This window comes from Gymnoscopelus microlampas (assembly GCF_963454915.1).
Source record: "Gymnoscopelus microlampas genome assembly, chromosome: 18".
Classification (NCBI taxonomy): Eukaryota; Metazoa; Chordata; class Actinopteri; order Myctophiformes; family Myctophidae; genus Gymnoscopelus; species Gymnoscopelus microlampas.
Genome location: NC_139955.1, coordinates 38,548,478 through 38,568,372, shown reverse-complemented (window position 1 = coordinate 38,568,372; position 19,895 = coordinate 38,548,478). Strand labels below are relative to the sequence as shown.

At 42.8% G+C, this 19,895-nt stretch overlaps 1 protein-coding gene across 4 annotated transcripts in view; it reads left to right on the top strand.

Moving 5' to 3' along the window:
- med12 (mediator complex subunit 12) overlaps nucleotides 1–19,895 on the top strand; it is a 55,197-nt gene that overhangs the window by 15,629 nt on the left and 19,673 nt on the right. For all 4 annotated transcript variants that reach the window (XM_084041465.1, XM_084041464.1, XM_084041466.1 and 1 more), the window contains exons 15-27: nucleotides 313–486; nucleotides 2,099–2,243; nucleotides 3,839–3,957; nucleotides 4,737–4,880; nucleotides 5,948–6,111; nucleotides 7,253–7,384; nucleotides 7,494–7,721; nucleotides 8,760–8,904; nucleotides 10,398–10,518; nucleotides 12,352–12,462; nucleotides 14,072–14,185; nucleotides 15,119–15,255; nucleotides 18,844–19,023. In XM_084041465.1, the coding sequence (XP_083897591.1) occupies nucleotides 313–486; nucleotides 2,099–2,243; nucleotides 3,839–3,957; nucleotides 4,737–4,880; nucleotides 5,948–6,111; nucleotides 7,253–7,384; nucleotides 7,494–7,721; nucleotides 8,760–8,904; nucleotides 10,398–10,518; nucleotides 12,352–12,462; nucleotides 14,072–14,185; nucleotides 15,119–15,255; nucleotides 18,844–19,023 (1,914 nt within the window). The remainder of the gene's footprint in view (nucleotides 1–312; nucleotides 487–2,098; nucleotides 2,244–3,838; nucleotides 3,958–4,736; nucleotides 4,881–5,947; nucleotides 6,112–7,252; nucleotides 7,385–7,493; nucleotides 7,722–8,759; nucleotides 8,905–10,397; nucleotides 10,519–12,351; nucleotides 12,463–14,071; nucleotides 14,186–15,118; nucleotides 15,256–18,843; nucleotides 19,024–19,895) is intronic.

Sequence of the window (19,895 nt, the reverse complement as noted above, 5' to 3'; positions counted from 1 at the left end):
CTTACCTTTTCAAGTGGTCACAGAATAAGTAAGTGAGTGCTTAGAAAAGCGCTATAAAAATGCAATTCATTATTAATATTATTAACCATATGAACGTCCCTTTTCTGGCCATGTCAACAACGCGTGCAACGTGGCTTGTAGATGAGATTGTTCTCTGAAAACAAAGTACTACACTGTAGACAGAAAAAAAGGGATTATAGACTCCTGGGGGACCGCGGTCAATGACCAAAATTAACAAAGTTTCTCTTAGAAAAGAAGAAAAGAAAGTTGTGCCCCTTGCGTCATTTTAAGCACCCTTTTTTTTTCTTGCAGATGTTTTCTCCGCCTATGCACTGTGAGTCCAAGGGCAGCCCCTCGCCCGAGAAGCCCGCCCCGGATCAGGACAGCAAGGCCGCCTGTAAAGACAAGGGCATGGATCCCGTCTTCCCACAGGTGTACGAGCAGCCGCGCCACATTCAGTACGCCACCCACTTCCCAATCCCTCAGGTAAGCACCGTTACAGGCAGGTTTTTGTGTGCGTTGTAGTGTTGTGGCTTTTAACCCATTGAGACCTGAAGCTGATTCTACATGTCTCCTAAATCTCAACAGTTTTCTGAAAAACCTATGTTTCTATATCAGTGGTGCTCAAAGGTTTTCATGTCAAGGACCCTCAAAATTATATGTATTTGGCCGCGGACCCCCATCAAAATATTTTGTTCCAGGGACCCCCAGAAGCAAAGATTTGAGTTTAAAATATTCGCTTAAAAAATATATGTATTCAAAGATTTGCACACATTTTCACAATTTTTCAAAAATAGCAGATCTACAAGCTCGTAGCGCGGCACTCGGTGCCGCGCTATGAGCTTGTATATCTGCTATTTTTGAATAGCCCAAAGTGTAAAATAATGCTTTTTAGCTCAAATCTAAAAATGACACAGTTCCAGGTCTTAATGGGTTAAGCAGTGAGGTTTCACAATTGAGATATAGTCTAGTGCAGGGGTGGGAAACTTTGATTGTATTTTTATACGACTTTGACTATATTTTCACACTCACTCCAGAGGGCCACATTGCATATACTGTCGGGCCATTCTATGTCACACAATGGGGGGGGCGGCCATAGCTGAGTGCTTAGTGAGCCCGCCTAGCCCCTGGTTGCCCCAGGTTCGATTCCGGGCTAGGTCAGCATATGTGTCGATGAAATGAAATTTGTCCCTGAGCAAGACTCTTAACCCCTAATTGCTCACAGGTTCTCATTGGAAACAAGACCGCAAGGACTTTCATGAACGACCTGTTAAAAGGAATTATCCTTATACAAAAGTGGCAAAAATAGCCGATCTACAAGCTCAAAACGCGTCACAGTGCGACGCGTTTTGAGCTTGTAGATCGGCTATTTTTGCTTTTTTTGAATTGGAATCCTGAAAAGTATTTAATTTCAGTTAGTTATACTTATGTTAACTTTATGAATTTGAATACAAATACATTGGACATAAAAAAGTCAATAACATTTTAATGCTAGTCATTAAGTTACTAATATAGACTGAAGCAATTAAAGCGGTTCATGTTTGGAATTGTAACAGCTGAAATCAATAATATATCAGTATTCCGATATGAACCTGCTGGCCGCATTAAGTGAAAGTGGGGGCCGCCAGTTGCCCATGTATGATCTAGTGGCTAATTGGATCGTCTTTGAGGATGATACGCTCAGGGTCTCATTCATTCACTCAAGGCAATTTAACAACTTCAATCACAATGTTGGATGCTTTCATTTATATCGGCACAAAATAATGGCCGTCGGTATGATTTATACCTTCTTTTTGCAAGAAAGGAGATGCAGGTTGCATCTCCTTTCTTGCAAACTCTGAACCCATTACACAAAACAAACGGAAAATGTTTGCTTTTTCGAGTTTGCTTTTTCTTTCCCTCGAAACCCCCGTTGAGATCAGTCAGCGAGGAGTAATGAGGTTGGGCTTGAGCTGAGCTTTACGTATCTCATAGCCTGTCTTATCAGTGTTTTGTCCCATCACAGCGGCGTGCTTATCGAGTGCATCCAGCTTATGAGGATTGCGTTCTAATCTCTCTCTGTCTCTCTCTCTCCCTCCCCACGTTGTGGTCCACACAGGAGGAGAGCGCCAGCCATGAGTGCAACCAGCGCCTGGTGGTGCTTTACGGCGTCGGCAAGCAGCGAGACGAGGCGAGACATGCCATCAAGAAAATCACCAAAGACATCCTGAAGGTGCTCAATCGCAAGAGCACGGCGGAGACGGGTAATTGCGATTGTCGTCGCTAGGCAAACGTAACACGTTTCCCATTTACTTGTTTCTGTGTCACGTTTAGCTCTGGTCCATAGTGTTAGAAGGAGTTCTCCTTAACGCTATGGGACTTTCGATCCTTTCCCCTCACACCCGCGGCAGCAAAAATGAAACATTCACTTTCACTATTCATCAAAACAAAGATGGTTTTATGGAGTTGAAAGCCTACTCTACTTATTGGGAACACTCTGAGCCCCCCACCTCACGTCTAAAATACACTTTTTGGCCAGAAAAGAAAATATTTCACCGGAAGGAAAACATTTTTTGGGTTGCTCCACTGCGTCCTCTACATATCTGGTCAACGGAATTTTTCTATTGTCCAGATTTTTCCTTCCGGTGAAATATTTTCTTTTCTGGCCAAAAAGTGTATTTTAGACGTGACTTTACGCCCTTATCAGTAGTCTTCATTAACATTTTTACTTTTACCCCTTTTTAAACATTTAACTTTCTCCCTTTTTGGCTCCCTCTGACTTCTGCCCTTCCTCTGAGAAGAACAACTACTTCATCAACCCCCCCTCTGGGGAGATGCATCGTTCAATATTCATCCCGTCCAATTTCTATGCTAATGGCAGTCATCTGCTTGCAGGCACTTTATCTTGGATGCGTTGTGACCTTATTAAGGTGATTTAAGGTTTTCCCATAGTTATAGTTGCGTAGATTGAAGTGCCCTGGTGTCGCGCTAGCACCACATTCCCTGTGAGCCGATGACCTTCAGGCTAAGTAACGCTTGGACATTTCCATTTCAGACCAAAGCTCCCAAGTAGCAGGAGTATGGAAATATGCCAACAGATCATCATTGGCTTAATGTCTCAAGACAGATTCTGCCAACAGCTTTTTAGAGTTAAAAAATAATAGAGAGGGCACCGTAAATCCACGCCCATCCACTTGCATTGAGTTGCTCACTCAGCGCATACTCCTAAATCACCCTTTCTTCCGGGTTGTCAAATGTGACGGGCGGGTCCTATTTGGGGCTTCTGTGACACGCTTTGCGTCACGGAGGTGACGCATTTTGCGTCACCTCCATGCGCAACCCCGTGCGCAAGCTCGCGAGTCGAGCCCATTGGTCGAAACCGTTTTTCGCTCGTTCGTGACAGTGGCCCAGGCCGTTTTAAGCTGCAGTACCTATGAATGGCCAGCATGTCCAATTGCGCTTCAATGCGACCTCTGGGTTCTGGGGGCTTGTACTGCCCTAAACATGTAGTGTTGTTGTTAGGAGGAATAAACACAGAAGCACCTGGGAGGAAAGGGGAGGAGCCATACCGACTTCCTGTCTCTACACTAAAAAGGAGGTGGTGCCCCAAAGGCAAAAACAAAGGGGGGAAAAATATTGTTTGTTCCTTCCTTTTTACAAGCAGATCTACAAGCTCGCAACGCGTCGCGACGCGTTGTGAGCTTGTAGATCTGCTATAAACCGAATGAGTTCCCAGATTGTCGTTGGTTTAACTCGATTTCAAAGCTGGCTCATTTGATAGACTGAAAGAAAAACACAACCTGACTTGAATTCTCCGTCTTTTTCTTGCCTTTCCGTCTCCCTCGCTTCCCTTTTTTAGGAGGGGAAGAAGGACAGAAGAGGAAGAGGAGTAAACCTGAAGCCTTTCCCACTGCAGAGGATATCTTCTCCAAATTCCAGCATCTCTCCCACTTTGACCAGCACCAAGTCACCTCTCAGGTAAGACCAGACGTCTGTAGTCCAGAGTCAGTACAGGTTGTATTGCTGTATCAGTCTGCAGTATTTAAATGTAGTTCTGGGACTTATAGCCCTGGGACCCTATAAACTGAATGGAATAGTCATGGTGAAATGCACTGAATACTGGACAATATTTAACTGATGGATGCCATTGTGTAAATGGCAGTTAAAATGATTTGCATTAGCCTACATATGGCTACAGGCGGTGAATAATCAGACATGCAAAAGTGTCACCTTTCAGCCACACTCACCCTTTTTGAACCCAATTGTGTGACACCTGACCCGAAAGAAAACAACATGTTGTCACCTTTTTCACCTCGGGGCTGTTTGCATGCCTGATAATTTTAGCTACAAGCTACAGAATGGAGCAGAATATTTTCAAATCATGATATCTAATCTTGGGTTCTGAACATCAAAAAAAAGTGATTATTATTTTATTTTTTTCATGACGTCTTAGACGTCACGTGGCGCTCAGGGCGCTCAGGCCACGTGACGTCTTAGACGTCATGTGGCACTGAATGAGTTAAGGGTCTCAGATGTCAGATAACTCCATTTTAACATTTTATATGTAAGGATATCCATCCAGTAACATTGTGGCAGCATGCATTAATCTAGTCTATTAACATGCTAATAATCCATATAAAGAGCTTTTTGATAGCCAAGGAGTTTTGTACAAAGTCATGTGTGTTTATTTAGTGATAACCAAAGCAGCAACAATAAAAAAAAACCTGTTACTGATGGCTGACATTATGTTTGTGCAGGTGTCCAGGAATGTGCTGGAACAGATCACCAGCTTTGCCTTAGGGATGTCCTATCACCTGCCACTCGTCCAGCACATACAGTTCATCTTTGACCTCATGGAGTACTCCCTCAACATTAGTGGCCTCATTGACTTTGCCATTCAGGTATGAACACGCATCGGTGCACCCCGCTCTCGGGACAGGAAAGGGACTTGATTTTTCTTTCTTTTTGATCTTTTTGTTGGCTTTTCTGCCTTTATTGATAGTACAGTAGAGAATGACAGGAAACAGGGAGAGATAGGCAGGGAGTGACACGCAGTTGTCGGGAACGGGACGCGAACCTGCGACGTGCCGTCAGGCATCAGAGCCCTATGTGGTATGCGCCTGGACCGCTAGGTCAGCGGACGCCCCCGGACATGATTATTCTAGGCTGCTGTTTATTTTTTAAAAGGATAACACAAAGAAGTCCTGGGGACTTGTTTCCATTGTGGTCCTATGTATTCAATTCATCAACATGGCATAACAAAATTACCGTACACATGCCATCAACAAATACAAAACACTGCATGTACAAAGGAGAGAAAGGGAAAATGTTGGCAGTGAATGACGCCTCCTTTCTATGAGAAATTGCATTTCCTTCCACTTGTGGTCTCCTGATAGATGGTTTTTCAGGCTAGTTTTGAAGGAACAATAGAAAATAACAACGAGCACTCTCAGTATATGATGCAGTTTACGGGTGCACGGCTCACGAAGATTCACAGTAAATAAAGCAATTGCCAGCACTCCGAAGTCCTTCTGGTACTTTTAATTCATATGCAGCACGGACTACACAGCACACACGGACGCGTTTCGGAGTCAAGCCTTCTTCAACGTGTACTGTATATACACGCTGAAGAAGGCTTGATGCCGAAACGCGTCCGTGTGTGCTGTGTTGTCCGTGCTGCATAGTTTTGAAGGAATCCAGTGATCTTTCCATTCCACATTTTGTTCTTTCCAAGTCATTTGAGGCTCGGATCAGACTGAAACCTTGCCCAAATATGGAGTCATATGTCATAGATCAGGTGTTCTGAAATGTTTTCGTGTCAAGGATCCCCAAATTGCTCATTTCAACACTGATTCACAAATCACACATTATTAGGACTTGGCCATACAAACATGTTCAGTCGTGGGATTGTATTTTTTGCTTCAATCCATGATGTGTGTGTGTTTGTTGTGTGTGTTTTGTGTGTTAGCTGCTGAACGAGCTGAGCCTGGTGGAGGCCGAGCTGCTGCTGAAGTCGTCCAGCCTGGTGGGCAGCTACACCACTGGCCTGTGTCTGTGTATCGTGGCGGTGCTGCGGAGGTACCACTCCTGTCTCATCCTCAATCCTGAGCAGACGGCGCAGGTCTTTGACGGGTACGTACGTACATCCTGACCAGTGTTGCCAGATTCTGTGAGAGAAACGAGCAACCAGGTCTAGGAAAACCAGCCCAAAAGAAGCGACTATGGGCCACATGAGCACTTTAACAATATACATCAGCTATTTTCAAATAGCAGATCTACAAGCTCACAACGCGTCGCGATGCGACGCGTTGTGAGCTTGTAGATCTGCTATTTTCAAATACAATCTTGTGGGGAAATTATAATAAGCAGATCTGGCAACCCTGATCCTGACCTGCACACAACCCTCCTCCCAACATTTTATATCAGTGTTTCTCAAAACGCTTTCATGTCAAGGACCCCCAAATCGATATGTATATTTGGCCCTGGACCCCCGTTTGAAAAGATGTTTTGCCAGAAGAGAGAGAAGATTTATGTGGAAAAAAAAACATCTACATTTTTCAAAATTAACCAAACATTTTCGATTTGTTTTCAAAATAAAATAAAAACAGAAGATGCACAAGCTCTCAGCACGGCACGGAGTGACCCGCCGTGAGCTTGTAAATCTGCTGCTTTTGTATACCTAATGTATAAATGGATAAAGTGGTTAAAATGATTGCGATATGTTAACTTCCTTTGCTGGGGACCCCATGGAACCTGAGCGTCCCCGGACCCCACTTTGAGAACCAATGTTTTATATAACATCGCTGTCGGTTTGAAACCTTGTATGTCAAAAAAAAACATTACTTTGGATCCATTGTCGTTATTATTTAGTCACAAGCTCTTGTTAATACTTTTCTTTGGTTAAATATTCATGAAACCCTAAGTTAAAGTTAAATACTTTAACTTTCAAAAGGTTTCTGGTGTTCTCGGGTTGTTTAACCCATTAAGACCTGGAACGCATCTGTGTCACTTTAGATTTCTTTGGCTATTCAAAAATAGCAGATATACAAGCTCGTAGCGCGGCACCGAGTGCCGCGCTACGAGCTTGTAGATCTGCTATTTTTGAAATATCGTAAACATTTTTTTTTTTACGTTTTTTTTTAAAAAAACTGTCAGGATTTTGAAAACATTTTTAAGAATCGCCTCAGGTCTTAATGGGTTAATCAAGGTTGAAGTGATTACGGATGGCGCAGCCGCGTCGAATCCATGAGCATTGTTGAATGTTTTTTCTCAGGCTGCGTATCGTGGTGAAGTCGGGCGTGAACCCGGCAGACTGTTCCTCAGCAGAGCGCTGTATCTTGGCCTACCTGTACGACCTCTACACCTCCTGCAGTCACCTCAAGAGCAAGTTCGGAGAAATCTTCAGGTAGAAAGAGAAAAAAAACATTACATCCACATAACCACATATTTGTGTATCGTACCCGTACCGGGTTCTAAGCGCCGCTCTCCCTGTCCCCCCCCCCCCCCCCCCCCAGTGAGTTCTGCTCCAAGGTAAAGAACTCCATCTACTGCAACATCGACCCGTCGGACTCCAACATGCTGTGGGACCCCGGGTTCATGATGGAGGCCATCGCCAACCCCTCGGCGCACAACTTCAACCACTCCATGGTGGGCAAGATCCTCAACGACAGCCCCGCCAACCGCTACAGCTTTGTCTGCAACGTGCTCATGGATGTGTGCGTGGACCACCGAGACCCAGAGAGGTGCGTCGCTTTTGGCTATATATATATATTTAGTTCTTTGTTGTTTTTATTTTATTTTATTTTTGTTTCATTGTGTTTTGGCTTACAGGAGTAATTCACCTACAAAATTACTTATTTTCTATCAATTAGAGATGAATGGTAAATGGTGCATTTATGTAGCGCTTTTATCCAAAGCGCTTTACATAGATTGTGTATTACATTCACACACCGATGGCGGAGGAAACCATGCAAGGCACCAACCTGCTCATCGGGCGCAATTAGGGGTTCAGTGTCTTGCTCAAGGACACTTCGACACTAACTCTGAATGAAGCCTTGCATTCACGGAGGTTTTTTTGTTACCTAAGCCTTGAATTCATGGAGTTTTTTTTGTTACCTAAGCCTTGAGTTCATGGAGTTTTTTTTGTTACCTAAGCCTTGAGTTCATTGAGGTTTTGTTGTCCTGAGACAATAATTTGATGACCGGGTCATCGGTCAATAGGAGACTCAATACGGAGACTCCGCGGGTCATCAAATTATTGGCTTAGGAATGCGACAAAAACAAAAAAATCTCCATGAATTCAAGGCTTCATGGGGTGTGTACTTGATAGAAAATAAGTAATGTTTTGGATGAATTACTCCTTTAACACTGTAAAGAAAAGGTAAAACTGCATTAATATTAATGAAACGTCACCGATTTGGAACCTAAATCCCATTGTTCTGATGTGAGGAGATAATATATAGGGTGTATTTTCCTGGGATTTAAGTAAAAAAAAAGAATCTGCGAAATTTCCCTGTAACATTTATTTCATATTATTAGACAAATGTCAGGTGACTTTAAAATGACAGTTAATAAGCATTTGCCTTATTACATTTTTGTCCAGTTAACACTCAGGATATTTGCGTTTTGCGAGTGTTATTTTTGCACTCGCTTGTAAGTCTTCAGGGCCATGCCAATGAAACACATTATTCAAACAAAATGGCCACCTTTAGTAGAGTTTCATGTCATAAAACACCACAGACTTCATGTGATTTTTTTGGCTTTGCTTTGTGTGTCTCCAGAGTGAACGACATTGGGATCCTGTGTGCAGAGCTGACGGCTTACTGTCGCTCTCTCAGTGCCGAGTGGCTGGGAATACTCAAAGCCCTCTGCTGCTCCTCCAACAACGGAAACTGTGGCTTCAACGACTTACTGTGTAATGTAGATGTAAGTGTGCCCTAAGGCCTGAGGCAGACTCTACAAATGCCTTCTGAATCAGTAGTTCTCAAACCTTTTCGTGCCAAGGACCCCCAAAAGGATATGTATTTGGCCGCAGACCCACCGCATCTGAAAATGTTTTGTGCCAGGGACCCCCCCAGAAGAGACGATTTGTGTTAAAAAAAAAATCAAAATGATTTAAAGAAAAATCAAACCCTTTCAACATTTTTCAAAGATGTTGAAAAATAACAGATGTGCAAGCTTGCAGTGTGGCACGAAGTGGCGCACTGGGAGCTTGTATATCTGCTATTTTTGAGAACCACTTTTCTAAATCCTAAGAGATTTTTGTAAAACGTATGTTGCTTTATATAGAGCTAAAATCTAAAATGACACAGATGCTTTCCTAGTTTTAATGGGCTAAATAATTAATTTTCCGATTTGAGTGCCTTGCACTCCTTAATATTGGTTGAATTTAATGTTCTTAGCTTATATCTAACCTTCATATAGTATGATTTTGCATAAAGGCATTAGTTTTAAATGTGTTGCTCGCAGCTCACTAGTATAGCTGTCTGTCTCTATCACATTAACAGTGTGGGTTATTATGCCCCAAGGTACATCATGAAGATACATTCAAGTTACTATTTTGTAAAGCTTATCTCTGTCGGTCTCATGGATTAAAGTTCTTCAGTCGCCACGACTGATTTCAGTCATTTGGATTCTACACAAGCCAGCATGTCTTCTTAGAAGGCATGTCGCGCACCGAAAATAGACGATCTACAAGCTCACAACACGTCGTGCTGCGACGTGTTTTGAGCTTCAGCTACTAGTTATTTTAACTCTCTCAGTGCCAATGAAATAAATAAAAAATCATACTGTGCCAGCATTTTTTTTTAAGTAAAAAAAAGTGCTTAGGAAGCGAGATACAGCCTTTTTCATTTATAAGTTAAACAAGGAGTGGATGGAGCTGCAAATCTAAAGATAATGATATATTGGGTTCTGAATTTTTTATTCCAAAGAAAATAAAAAGAATATATATTTTTTTTTAAACTCTCGATTTTTCGTTCTTGGCACTGAGGGCATTCAGAAAAAACTCGGGATATCTCGTTGTGTGGCACTGAGAGAGTTAACTCATTGAGTGCCAGAATTATATAGAAATATGTTGTTGAGTTTTTTTCAAAGTAAAAGTAAAAACACGTGAAACACGTTAATGGCACTCAATGAGTTAAGATGAAGGCGTATTTGAAATGGTCAAACTAGCTATGGAATACATGTTAAGAAGTATCTCAGAAATGTCATAAAAGCAACTGTCGAACAGCAGCAACATGGGTTTAGAATGATGATACCACATCATTCTAGGGTAGGGTCTCTTCTCTACATGTAAAGTGTCTTGAGACAACTTGTTGTGATTTGACACTTTAATAAAATTGAATTGAATTGAAAAAAATCATTACATTTTCAGATTTAATTTTGCTTTGTTCCATGCTTTCTGCCGTTCTTTTCAGGTGAGCGATCTGTCCTTCCATGACTCGCTGGCAACCTTCGTGGCCATCCTCATCGCTAGACAGTGCCTGCTCCTGGAGGACCTGGTCCGCTGTGTGGCTATCCCCTCCCTGCTGAATGCCGGTAAGTCTCCTCTCTGCAGGGTCTCTCGGGGTCTCCATTATGAATCAACAAAACAAGTTGAGTAATGGAAGAGGAGGGCTTTGTGCCCGCTCCCCTCTTAGGGGGATGATCACAGCGCGATGTGACGCTACAGGAGCAGACGCTTCAGAAACGCCTTGGCAAACTGGGGCTGTGTTGTTGTTGTTTTTTCCGCTGTACTTGGCACTCTTGGTTAAATGTACTGAATGGTGGTATGACTCGTGCTGAAAAGAGAAGAGAGCACACCAGGCCTAGTACCGTACCATAGGAAAACAATTATTTGGCTGGCCACCTGTTTCTAGTGACGCATTCTAGCAAATGCGTTTCTAGCTGCTTGCCGCGGTGCACACATAGCTTCATCAGCTATTTGCGCTATCCGCCGCATGCCAAGGTTCATCTGGCCTAACCCATTGAGGCCTGAGGTTCCGATTCTGCTAAATGTCTTCTAAATCCTAATGGTTTTCTGAAAAACGTGTGTTTCTATATCAGGGGTTTCAAACTTTTTCATGTCAAGGACCCCCAAAATGATATGAATTTGGCCGTGGACCCCCATCTCAAAATATTTTGTTCCAGGGACCACCAGAAGCAAAGATTTGAGTTAATGTTTGCTTTAAAAGAATATATATATTAAAAGATTTGCACACATTTTCACGATTTAAAAAAAATAGCAGATCTACAAGCTCGTAGCGCGGCACTCGGTGCCGCGCTATGAGCTTGTAGATCTGCTATTTTTGAATAGCCAAAGTGTAAAATAATGCTTTTTAGCTCAAATCAAAAAGTGACACAGATGCGTTCCAGGTCTCAATGGGCTAAGTAGCTGAACTCGCCACAGTAACACCCGCATTACAGTTTTTACTTCTTTCACGGCAAACCCAGACACGGTCGTACCGTGCTTTACCTTCACAACATCTATATTTATTACACTTTCCCAGTCACCAGCAGCATGTTATAAATGAGTTAACAGTCTGACGCAGCCTGTCTGCTAGCCCTTTGAAGGAATACCAGGCTATGTAATGCATTACCTCCATCTGAGAAGAGAGTAAACACAACCCCCGTTTGATGTGGGTCCACGGTGACTATGTGTACTTTGTGTGTGCTGGCCAGAAACCTAGCCTTTTTCCTCCTCCCCTCTCTCCCCACCATTACTGTAGCCTTTCCCAGCTGGGAGACAAAGCCCCGATTCAGCCATACTGTTTGGTTGAGGTCTGCCCGTTTTTTTATTGCGCCATTACCGCATACCAAATGTCACAAGTACTGTTACATGGCGAATGCTTTTGTTCTGGCTCCCGCTTTCATATTGGTTCTGTGAAAAATGCCACTTGGTTTTGGTCTAAATTTAGCTATTTGATTTGCCTTGCTTTGCCTGAGAAAGAAGGGGGGAAAGGGTGAATTTGGGCCGTGTTCTCTGAGGACACTTGCAACTCTGTTTATTTATGCAATATTTCACTTGGTGTTAATTTTGACCGTCAATTTTGATTTGGTTTTAGTCATCTGAAATGTTTTAGTTTTTGTCTAGTTTTAGTCGACTAAATCTGCAGTTGATTTTGTCGACAAAAATGTATTTTGGCGGGCCTTGATGCCTGATTTTACACTTGGTTACATGCTGAAAATGGCCTACTACTGGATCTCTACTCAACTAGTCCCTCCTTAACATTTAAGTCTAGTTTTTATTTGTAGACTAAATTCAAGTCAATATATTTAGTCTTAGTTTAAGTCATCATAGCTTAGTTTTTATTTAGTTTTCGTCAGTGAAAAAAGGTATTCGACAAACATTTTTGGTCATAGTTTACGAAATTAACCCTATTTCCCCTCCAGCCTGCAGTGAACAGGACTCGGAGCCAGGAGCCAGGCTCACCTGCAGGATCTTGCTGCACCTTTTCAAGACACCCCAGCGCAACCCAGTCCCCCAAGACGGTGCCAAGTCAGGTAGCAAACACAACCTGTTGTGCACGCATGACCATCGCTGTCGGTCGGGCAGAAACTCAATATTTCATATTTTCGTTTTATTTTTTTTTATTGTTTTTTGTAGATTAATGCCCTACTTTGGTATACAACTGTGTTGTACAAAAGTTACGAAAATAGCCGATCTACAAAGCTCACAATGAGGTTGTGGAATTGTGAAAGTGGTTAAGTCTGTCTGTGGATGTTTATGAACAATTAACCAATGAAACGTATTATCAAATTTTTGTGACTAAATACTTACTACATAGACCAATTATTTGTTTACAAACTTTGAGACTGGACGCAGTTGACAGTTTAATGTAATCAATTCCCAACAGATCCCCAAACCTGTTCTTTGGGGAGCACTGGTTTCGTTTCCCTCAACCACCTCTTGTGTGTCGACTAGTGAGGCGCGTTCTTGCGAGACATAAATACTTACCCCGCAACAGTATCGCGTGCCGAGAATAGCTGACATACAAGCTCACAACCACGTCGCGGATGCGACCGTTGTGAGCTTGGAGTTCTGCTATTCTCGGCCGTGCGCTGCGTGGGACGGAGCGTAACTTATGTTTGAACTGCAGTTCAAAGAAGCGCAAGAAGAGCAGGCTCTGGTGCCATGATCATAAAGCGCTCCCTCCGGTCTGTTGACAGCGACTGTAGGTGTGGTTTGGAGGATAACTGCTTTGAATTGTTATTATTGTTTACACGCAACAGAAACCAAGGTATATATTTCAAAGAGCGAGAGGTCACAGTAAAAATCTGTCCTAAACCTTCTTCCTCCGCAGAGAAAAACGGCATCTGAAAGTTTGATGGGATGCATTTTTAAGTTTTTTTTTTTCTTCACTTTTCCATTGCATCTTATGAGCGGTCGGGTTCTTTTGGTGCCTGCCTGCGCGCGCATACTGGTTCTTATCAGTGTGACTTTGTCTGATAAGGGGTCTATCGGATCCTTTGGAACACAGCTGATTCTATTTTTTCATTTCCTTAACACATTGGGTGCCAAAACCGTATATATACTTCTTTTCAATTACAACCATGGAGTGCCAAAACCGTATATATACTGTTTTTGAAAAAAAAAAAGAAAAAATAGCAACAGCAGATATCATTTTTCGAAGATTTAGACTCCCATCCACTTCCTGGTGAACTTATGACTTCAAAAGCCTGTATCTCGGCTCCTGTGTACTTTTTTTTTTACAATGTATTTTTGACTATTTTTGACTATTTTCAACTGGCTGCAACTATGGAACGGATTTCCGAATGTTTTGAATTTTTTTCCCCCGATTGTACGAGACCTCTATATAATGAATGGACGTTTTTTTTTTTACATGGATTTGCTCGGCGTGGATTCTAGAGCTTTAAACAGTAAAGCGCAGTCAATGGGGAGAATGCTGGCACCCAACGTAAGTTGTTATGAAAAAATGCTGGCACCCCATGTGTTAAAAGTAACGGGGTTTGAACGTCCAAGGTTTCCAGGCCAACAGCGACGATATGCAGTATACACTACATGTCCACTTGTCTGTTGCCACCAGAAAATGGTGTAATTTTACCCCTTTTTATACTGCTGTACTGATTTATGGCTGATCTTTGGTTGCAGATAAATCTTCAGTGGGCATCCGGTCGTCGTGTGATCGCCACCTGCTGGCCGCTTCTCAGAACAGCATAGTTGTGGGGGCAGTGTTTGCCGTCCTCAAGGCTGTCTTTATGTTGGGTAAGGCTTTTTTCCCCTCCACTACTATGGTTGACCAGAGTCCCTCAGGGCTCTCTACTAGTATCTTTTCTGTTTTCTGTTATTGTGGGGAAGGCTTTCGCGGAAAATAGCTATAGCTGTCAGATATTTCTAGTGGAGTAAAATGTGCAATGTGTGCCTTTTTGTATATTTATAAAGTTACCTCAAAATTGTATTTAAAGCAGTGGTTCTCAAACTTTTTCATGTCAACGACCCCCTAATTGACACTTATTAGCCCGCGGACCCCCATTTGAAAAGATAAGTCAGGGACCCCCATAAGAGAAGATTTTTACGGCTCTCTAGCAGTGATTCTCAACCATTTTAATTTCAAGGACCCCCAATTTGACATGCATTAGGCTACGGACCCCCATTTAATGGCATTTATACCTCTGGGACCCCAATTCACATTGTAAAACCAATGTTCATTTACACTCTCAGGGGGACCCATAAGGGTCCCTTTGGTTCCTATCCATCATTTAGCTGGGGACTCCCTGGAACCCCCTCAAGTACCCCTGGGGGTCCCCGGACCCCACTTTGACAACCAATGATTTAAAGTACTGTACTTGAGTAAACGTACTTTCCACCATTGCGTATAGTTCCATCACATTGTTTCCCAAACAGTGGGTCGGGACCCATTTGTGGGTCGCGGAAAATCTTCATATTTTAAAAAGAAATTCTGACATTTTTCAAAAGCATTTCATAAATAACGGTAAAGAAATTCCATAAATTCCACAAATGTAACTTTTTAAGAAGAAGTGAAAATAGCAGAGCTTGTGAATCTGCTATTTTCTATTCGTTTGGGTCCCGGCAAGACATCACATTTCTCTTTTTGGGTCTGGAGCTAAAAAGTTAGAGAAGCTACTGCTACACAGAACAGAACAGGATGTTCCATAGTGTGTCTCCATACTGGTGTAGGTGATGCAGAGCTGAGGGGTTCAGGGCTGTCTCATCCCGCCTGCCTCGATGACATATCCGGAGGACGCACCGTCTCCATAGAAACGGCCAGCCTGGATGTGTACGCCAAGTATGTTCTGAAGAGCATCTGCCAGCAGGTGAGGACGATATGTTAAAATCTGTAGCCATCCACCATCTCACACACACACACACACACACACACACATGGATTGCTTTCCACATGGTTGATAAACGATAAACCTAGTGGGATTTGGGATGTAAGTAGGTCGGAGCAGTAGTGTTTTACTTAAGTAAAAGTATCAATACTGCAATGTAAAAGTACTCTGTTACAAGTAAAGGTCTGGAATTCAAAATTTACTTGAGTAAAAGTACAAAAGTATTGGTATAACTAGAAAAAGTGCTCCTCGGAGCACAGGTCTCCACCAGGTCAGGTAGGTTATTGTGGCCTCCTGGTGGCGCTATAATAGGCCAATGTGAAAATGGTGGCATTTCTTCTTAGGCCTTTCAATGGGACACTGCATTCATGATTTGAGGCATTTTGTTCCAAAAATGTGTTTTGCTAAATTAGACCTGCTGGTGGCGCTATAAAGGCCAATGTGAATGTGAAAAGGGGGGCATTTCTTCCTCGGCCTAGTGGGAATCTGCATGCAAACTTTCACGGAAATTGCACACTGCATTCATGTTTTGAGGCATTTTGTTTAAAACTGACCAATCTTGAAAACTTTGGAAGCCACTGTAAGCCAAGTAGGATGGAATATGAAATATCGGACAGATCCATCAGAATCACATGACTATGGAGATGCAGTGTACCAATTTGCGTGTTTTTTGGACAGAATCTGAAGGAATAATCTCCAAAAATGTATTTTACATAAGTCGGCCTCCTGGTGGCGCTGTAAAAAGCAGATGTGAAAAATGCAGTCCAATGTTTTTCCTTGGCCTCTAGGGAGTGTGCGTGCAAAGTTTCACGCAGATCGGTGCAGTTATAGTTAAAAATGCAAATCGGCCAGTTATAACGCCACCATGAGGCTGATTTGAAAATGTTCAAGTGGCATTTCTTCCTCGGCCTAGTGGGAATGTGCGTGTGCAATTTTATGGAAATGGCAAGCTGCGTTCATGATTGGAGGCAGTTTGTTCAAAACGGACCAATCCTGCAAACTTTGGAAGCCAACCTTAGCCAATGAGGATGCAATATGGGAAATCGGACAGATCCGGGTTGATCACATGACTATAGAGATACTGTGTACCGATTTGCATGACGTTTGGTTAAAAGCTGTAGGTGTAATGGGAAAAAATGGGTTGTGCACAAATCGGCCTCCTGGTGGCGCTATAACAGGCCCATGTGAAAAATGTGGGGCAGAGGTTCTGAATTGGCATCCAGGGAGTGTGTGTGCACAGTTTCGCAGCGACCGGGCCAACGGTGCCGGAGATTAGCTGGTAACACACAGACAGGACACACACACACACACACACACACACACACACACACACACACACACACGGACGGACGGACGGAAAAACATACTCTCTCGCCATGCCTTTCGGCCTGGCGGAGACAAAAATGACTAAAATGTTTAGGACAGGCGGACACATTGGGATGTAAGTCTCTAGACAGTACCTGACGTGGAAATCCTTGCTAATAATAATGTATGCAGTCCAGTCTAATATTCTAGCAGAATTGAAACACTCAAAAAGATCAGATGATACGTTGGCTCAGACGCAATATTAAATGATGATAGAAATCTTTATTTACATTGCTGTACCATTCACACAACATACATGTTACTTCAGCAGAGCACACAGATAGACTGACTGGCTTTCCCTGCCCGTCCACTCAACTAGTTTCTCATAGTCATAAAACAAAGGCTGTCTCTTACTCCTGCAGCTGTGACCCCCCTATTAGCCAGGATACTCCTTGAATACCAGTCCTATCTAAGCAGATAGCAGACCCTGCCCTGTTTCTCAGCTCACAGCCTTTTAGGAAAACCATTACATTACATGTTCAAATCCCAACAAGCTGTCTCAAGACACTTTTCATGTCACATAAGTGCATCAATGCTAAGCAATACAATTATATAATTTCGCTTCATCATAGGGTTGCTTTCCACATAATAATACATCCATTTATATGCGGTTTTCTTGGTACTCAAAAGTCGCTTTACAAAACAGAACAAATTAAAGAAATAACTAGTTAAAAGGCTAAAAACTAAGCAAAGAAATGACACATGGTTGAAGATCAACCTCGTGGGATTTGTTATTGGGATGTAAGTATCTATACAGTACTAGGACATACGCAGGCGATCTTGTTGTTGCTGTGTCTCGCCTACTTTTACCTGCTTTAGCTGTCTGACGTTTTGGATTTACTGGAGGCTGTGATAAGGCATTGTTGCCTGAGTTGTTTTGACAGGCGATACGATTGTTTCACAAAGGCAGATGTCACCGACGATGTGACATTCAGATTAATCCCAGCACCACCACGCCAATATCCTAGACGTCTGGACGTGGCAAAAATCATGGATCAATAACAGTTTCTCTCGTCGTGGCGGATATCACGCCGCAGGCTATGCAAGGTTCTATTTTATTAGTGCGAGGCACAAGTCACCCCTGGCCTGTGTTGTTTTTTTATCACAACTCGGCTGCGGTTAAGCTTGTTTGGCATGAGACGCGAGTTTCCATTATTGCTTTGGCTCAGGCTTAACTTGGGAGCCGTGTTGCATGAAATAAGATTCCTTAACTCAGTTCCTAGTGCCGGGAGGAAAAAAAATATCCGAAATTTTACTCACTGACTACTGTACTTGCTCCACACGTTTTCACATCTATCCTTCTCGCGTGGATTAAAGTTCTCAGTCGCCACGACTGATTTCAGTCATTTGGATGCCTGTAGAAGCCAAGTCTTCTAGGGCATTGGTTCTCAAAGTGGGGTCCGGTGACCCCCAGGGGTCCTTGGGAGGGTACCAGGGGGTCCCCAGCTAAATTTGCTAATATAGCGTCACAATACTTTTTTTCAAAAATAGCAGATATACAAGGGTCTTATATGGGTCCTTATATGTGTCCTTGACATGAAAAGGTTTGAGAACCACTGTTCTAGAGAATCGTGTCGGGTACTGAAAATAGCAGATCTACAAGTTCACAACACGTGTTGTGAACTACCGAGCTCACAACTCGTCGGCGATTTTTGGTTATTCGTTATTTGAAGTTATTTGAAGTGGTCAAACTAGCGATAGAATACATGTTCAGAAGTATCCTGCATGAACCCATATTTCATAAAGGCAAAAAGGTTCAGCCTCAATCTGAACCTTTGCAACCTTTTTTTACAATCTGTGATTTCAGCAGTAACAATATTACCAAAAACATCATAATTCTACACATATGCCCATAGTTTAGGAAACACTGCGCTAGTGTGTGGCGGCCAGGGTTGCCAGATCTGCTTATTATATAATTTCTCCGCAAGATTTTATTTGAAAATAGCAGATCTACAAGCACACAACGCGTCGCATCGCGACGCGTTGTGAGCTTGTAGATCTGCTATTTTCAAATAGCTGATGTATATGTTAAAGTGCACATGTGGCCCATAGTCGCTTCTTTTTGGCTGTTTTTCCTATTTTTTTGCTGTTTTTTGCAGTTTTTGGCCTGACAAAATGTTCCGTTGTGAGATTTTATTAAGCTTTTTTTAATCCATGCCTCTCGTATGTTTCTCTTCTCTTTCTGCCTGTCCTGTCCTCCATTAGGAGTGGGTGGGTGAACGCTGTCTGAAGTCCCTGGCCGAGGACAGCAGCGCCCTGCAGGACCCCGTGCTGAACAACATCCAGGCCCAGCGGCTGCTGCAGCTCATCTGCTACCCCCACCGCCAGCTGGACGCCGACGACGGGGACAACCCTCAGAGGCAACGCATCAAACGCATCCTACAGGTGTGTGGGAAAGAGTCACTTCCACCTGCCACTTAATATCAATGGGGTCTTCAATGGACTCATTTTCTGCCAATAACGCATATATGCGTTTTGTTTTTTTTACATTTTTAAAACATTTTTTGACCCAAAGACCAAGGAGATATGATTTTTCGAAGATCTAGACTCCTATCCACTTCCTTGTTAACTTAAAACTTAAAAATTCTGTATCTCGGCTCTTGAGTAATTTTTGAATTTCAATGAAAATATAACTCAGAAATAACTCAGGCAAGTTAAGTGTTAAACAGGGGGTCCTCAGAGTTACTACAGGGGGGGGGCATCAAATCTTTGTGTGATGGGAACCAATTTATTTTTACATTAACCACTTGAACTCTAGCATCCCTTTTTTTCTGAGGGGAACATTAGCTGAAAATAGCGGATCTACAAGCTTTTAAAATAAAACATGAATTTACACAACACTGATGACAGTGCTGTCAAACAAGTCTATGAAGCTATCTATGAAATTCATTTCATATAATTCCTACATGTGTAGGATTTGTGGGCCATTTCACTAGCCTGGCTCCAGCCCCTGAATCGATAGCCTCGCATTCAGGGTCTGGTGACGCTGTCGAAGGCGGGGTTTTCTCAGGGTGAAAATCTACCCGGCCCAATCGGGATAATCCAGTACGAACCAATCGCCAAAGAGTCCCTACTTTGGCCACGCCCCCCATCTCAGAAAACAGCTGCACTGAGAGGGCTTTCAGACTGAATAATGGAGTGAAACCAAATGAAAGTTCAGGCTGAGTGTCAGGCTACCATTTCACCTCTAGTGGCTCCAATTGGGATGGTGTATCTTCTGAAATTAACCATATTTGGTTTCGGTACAGAGTTCACAA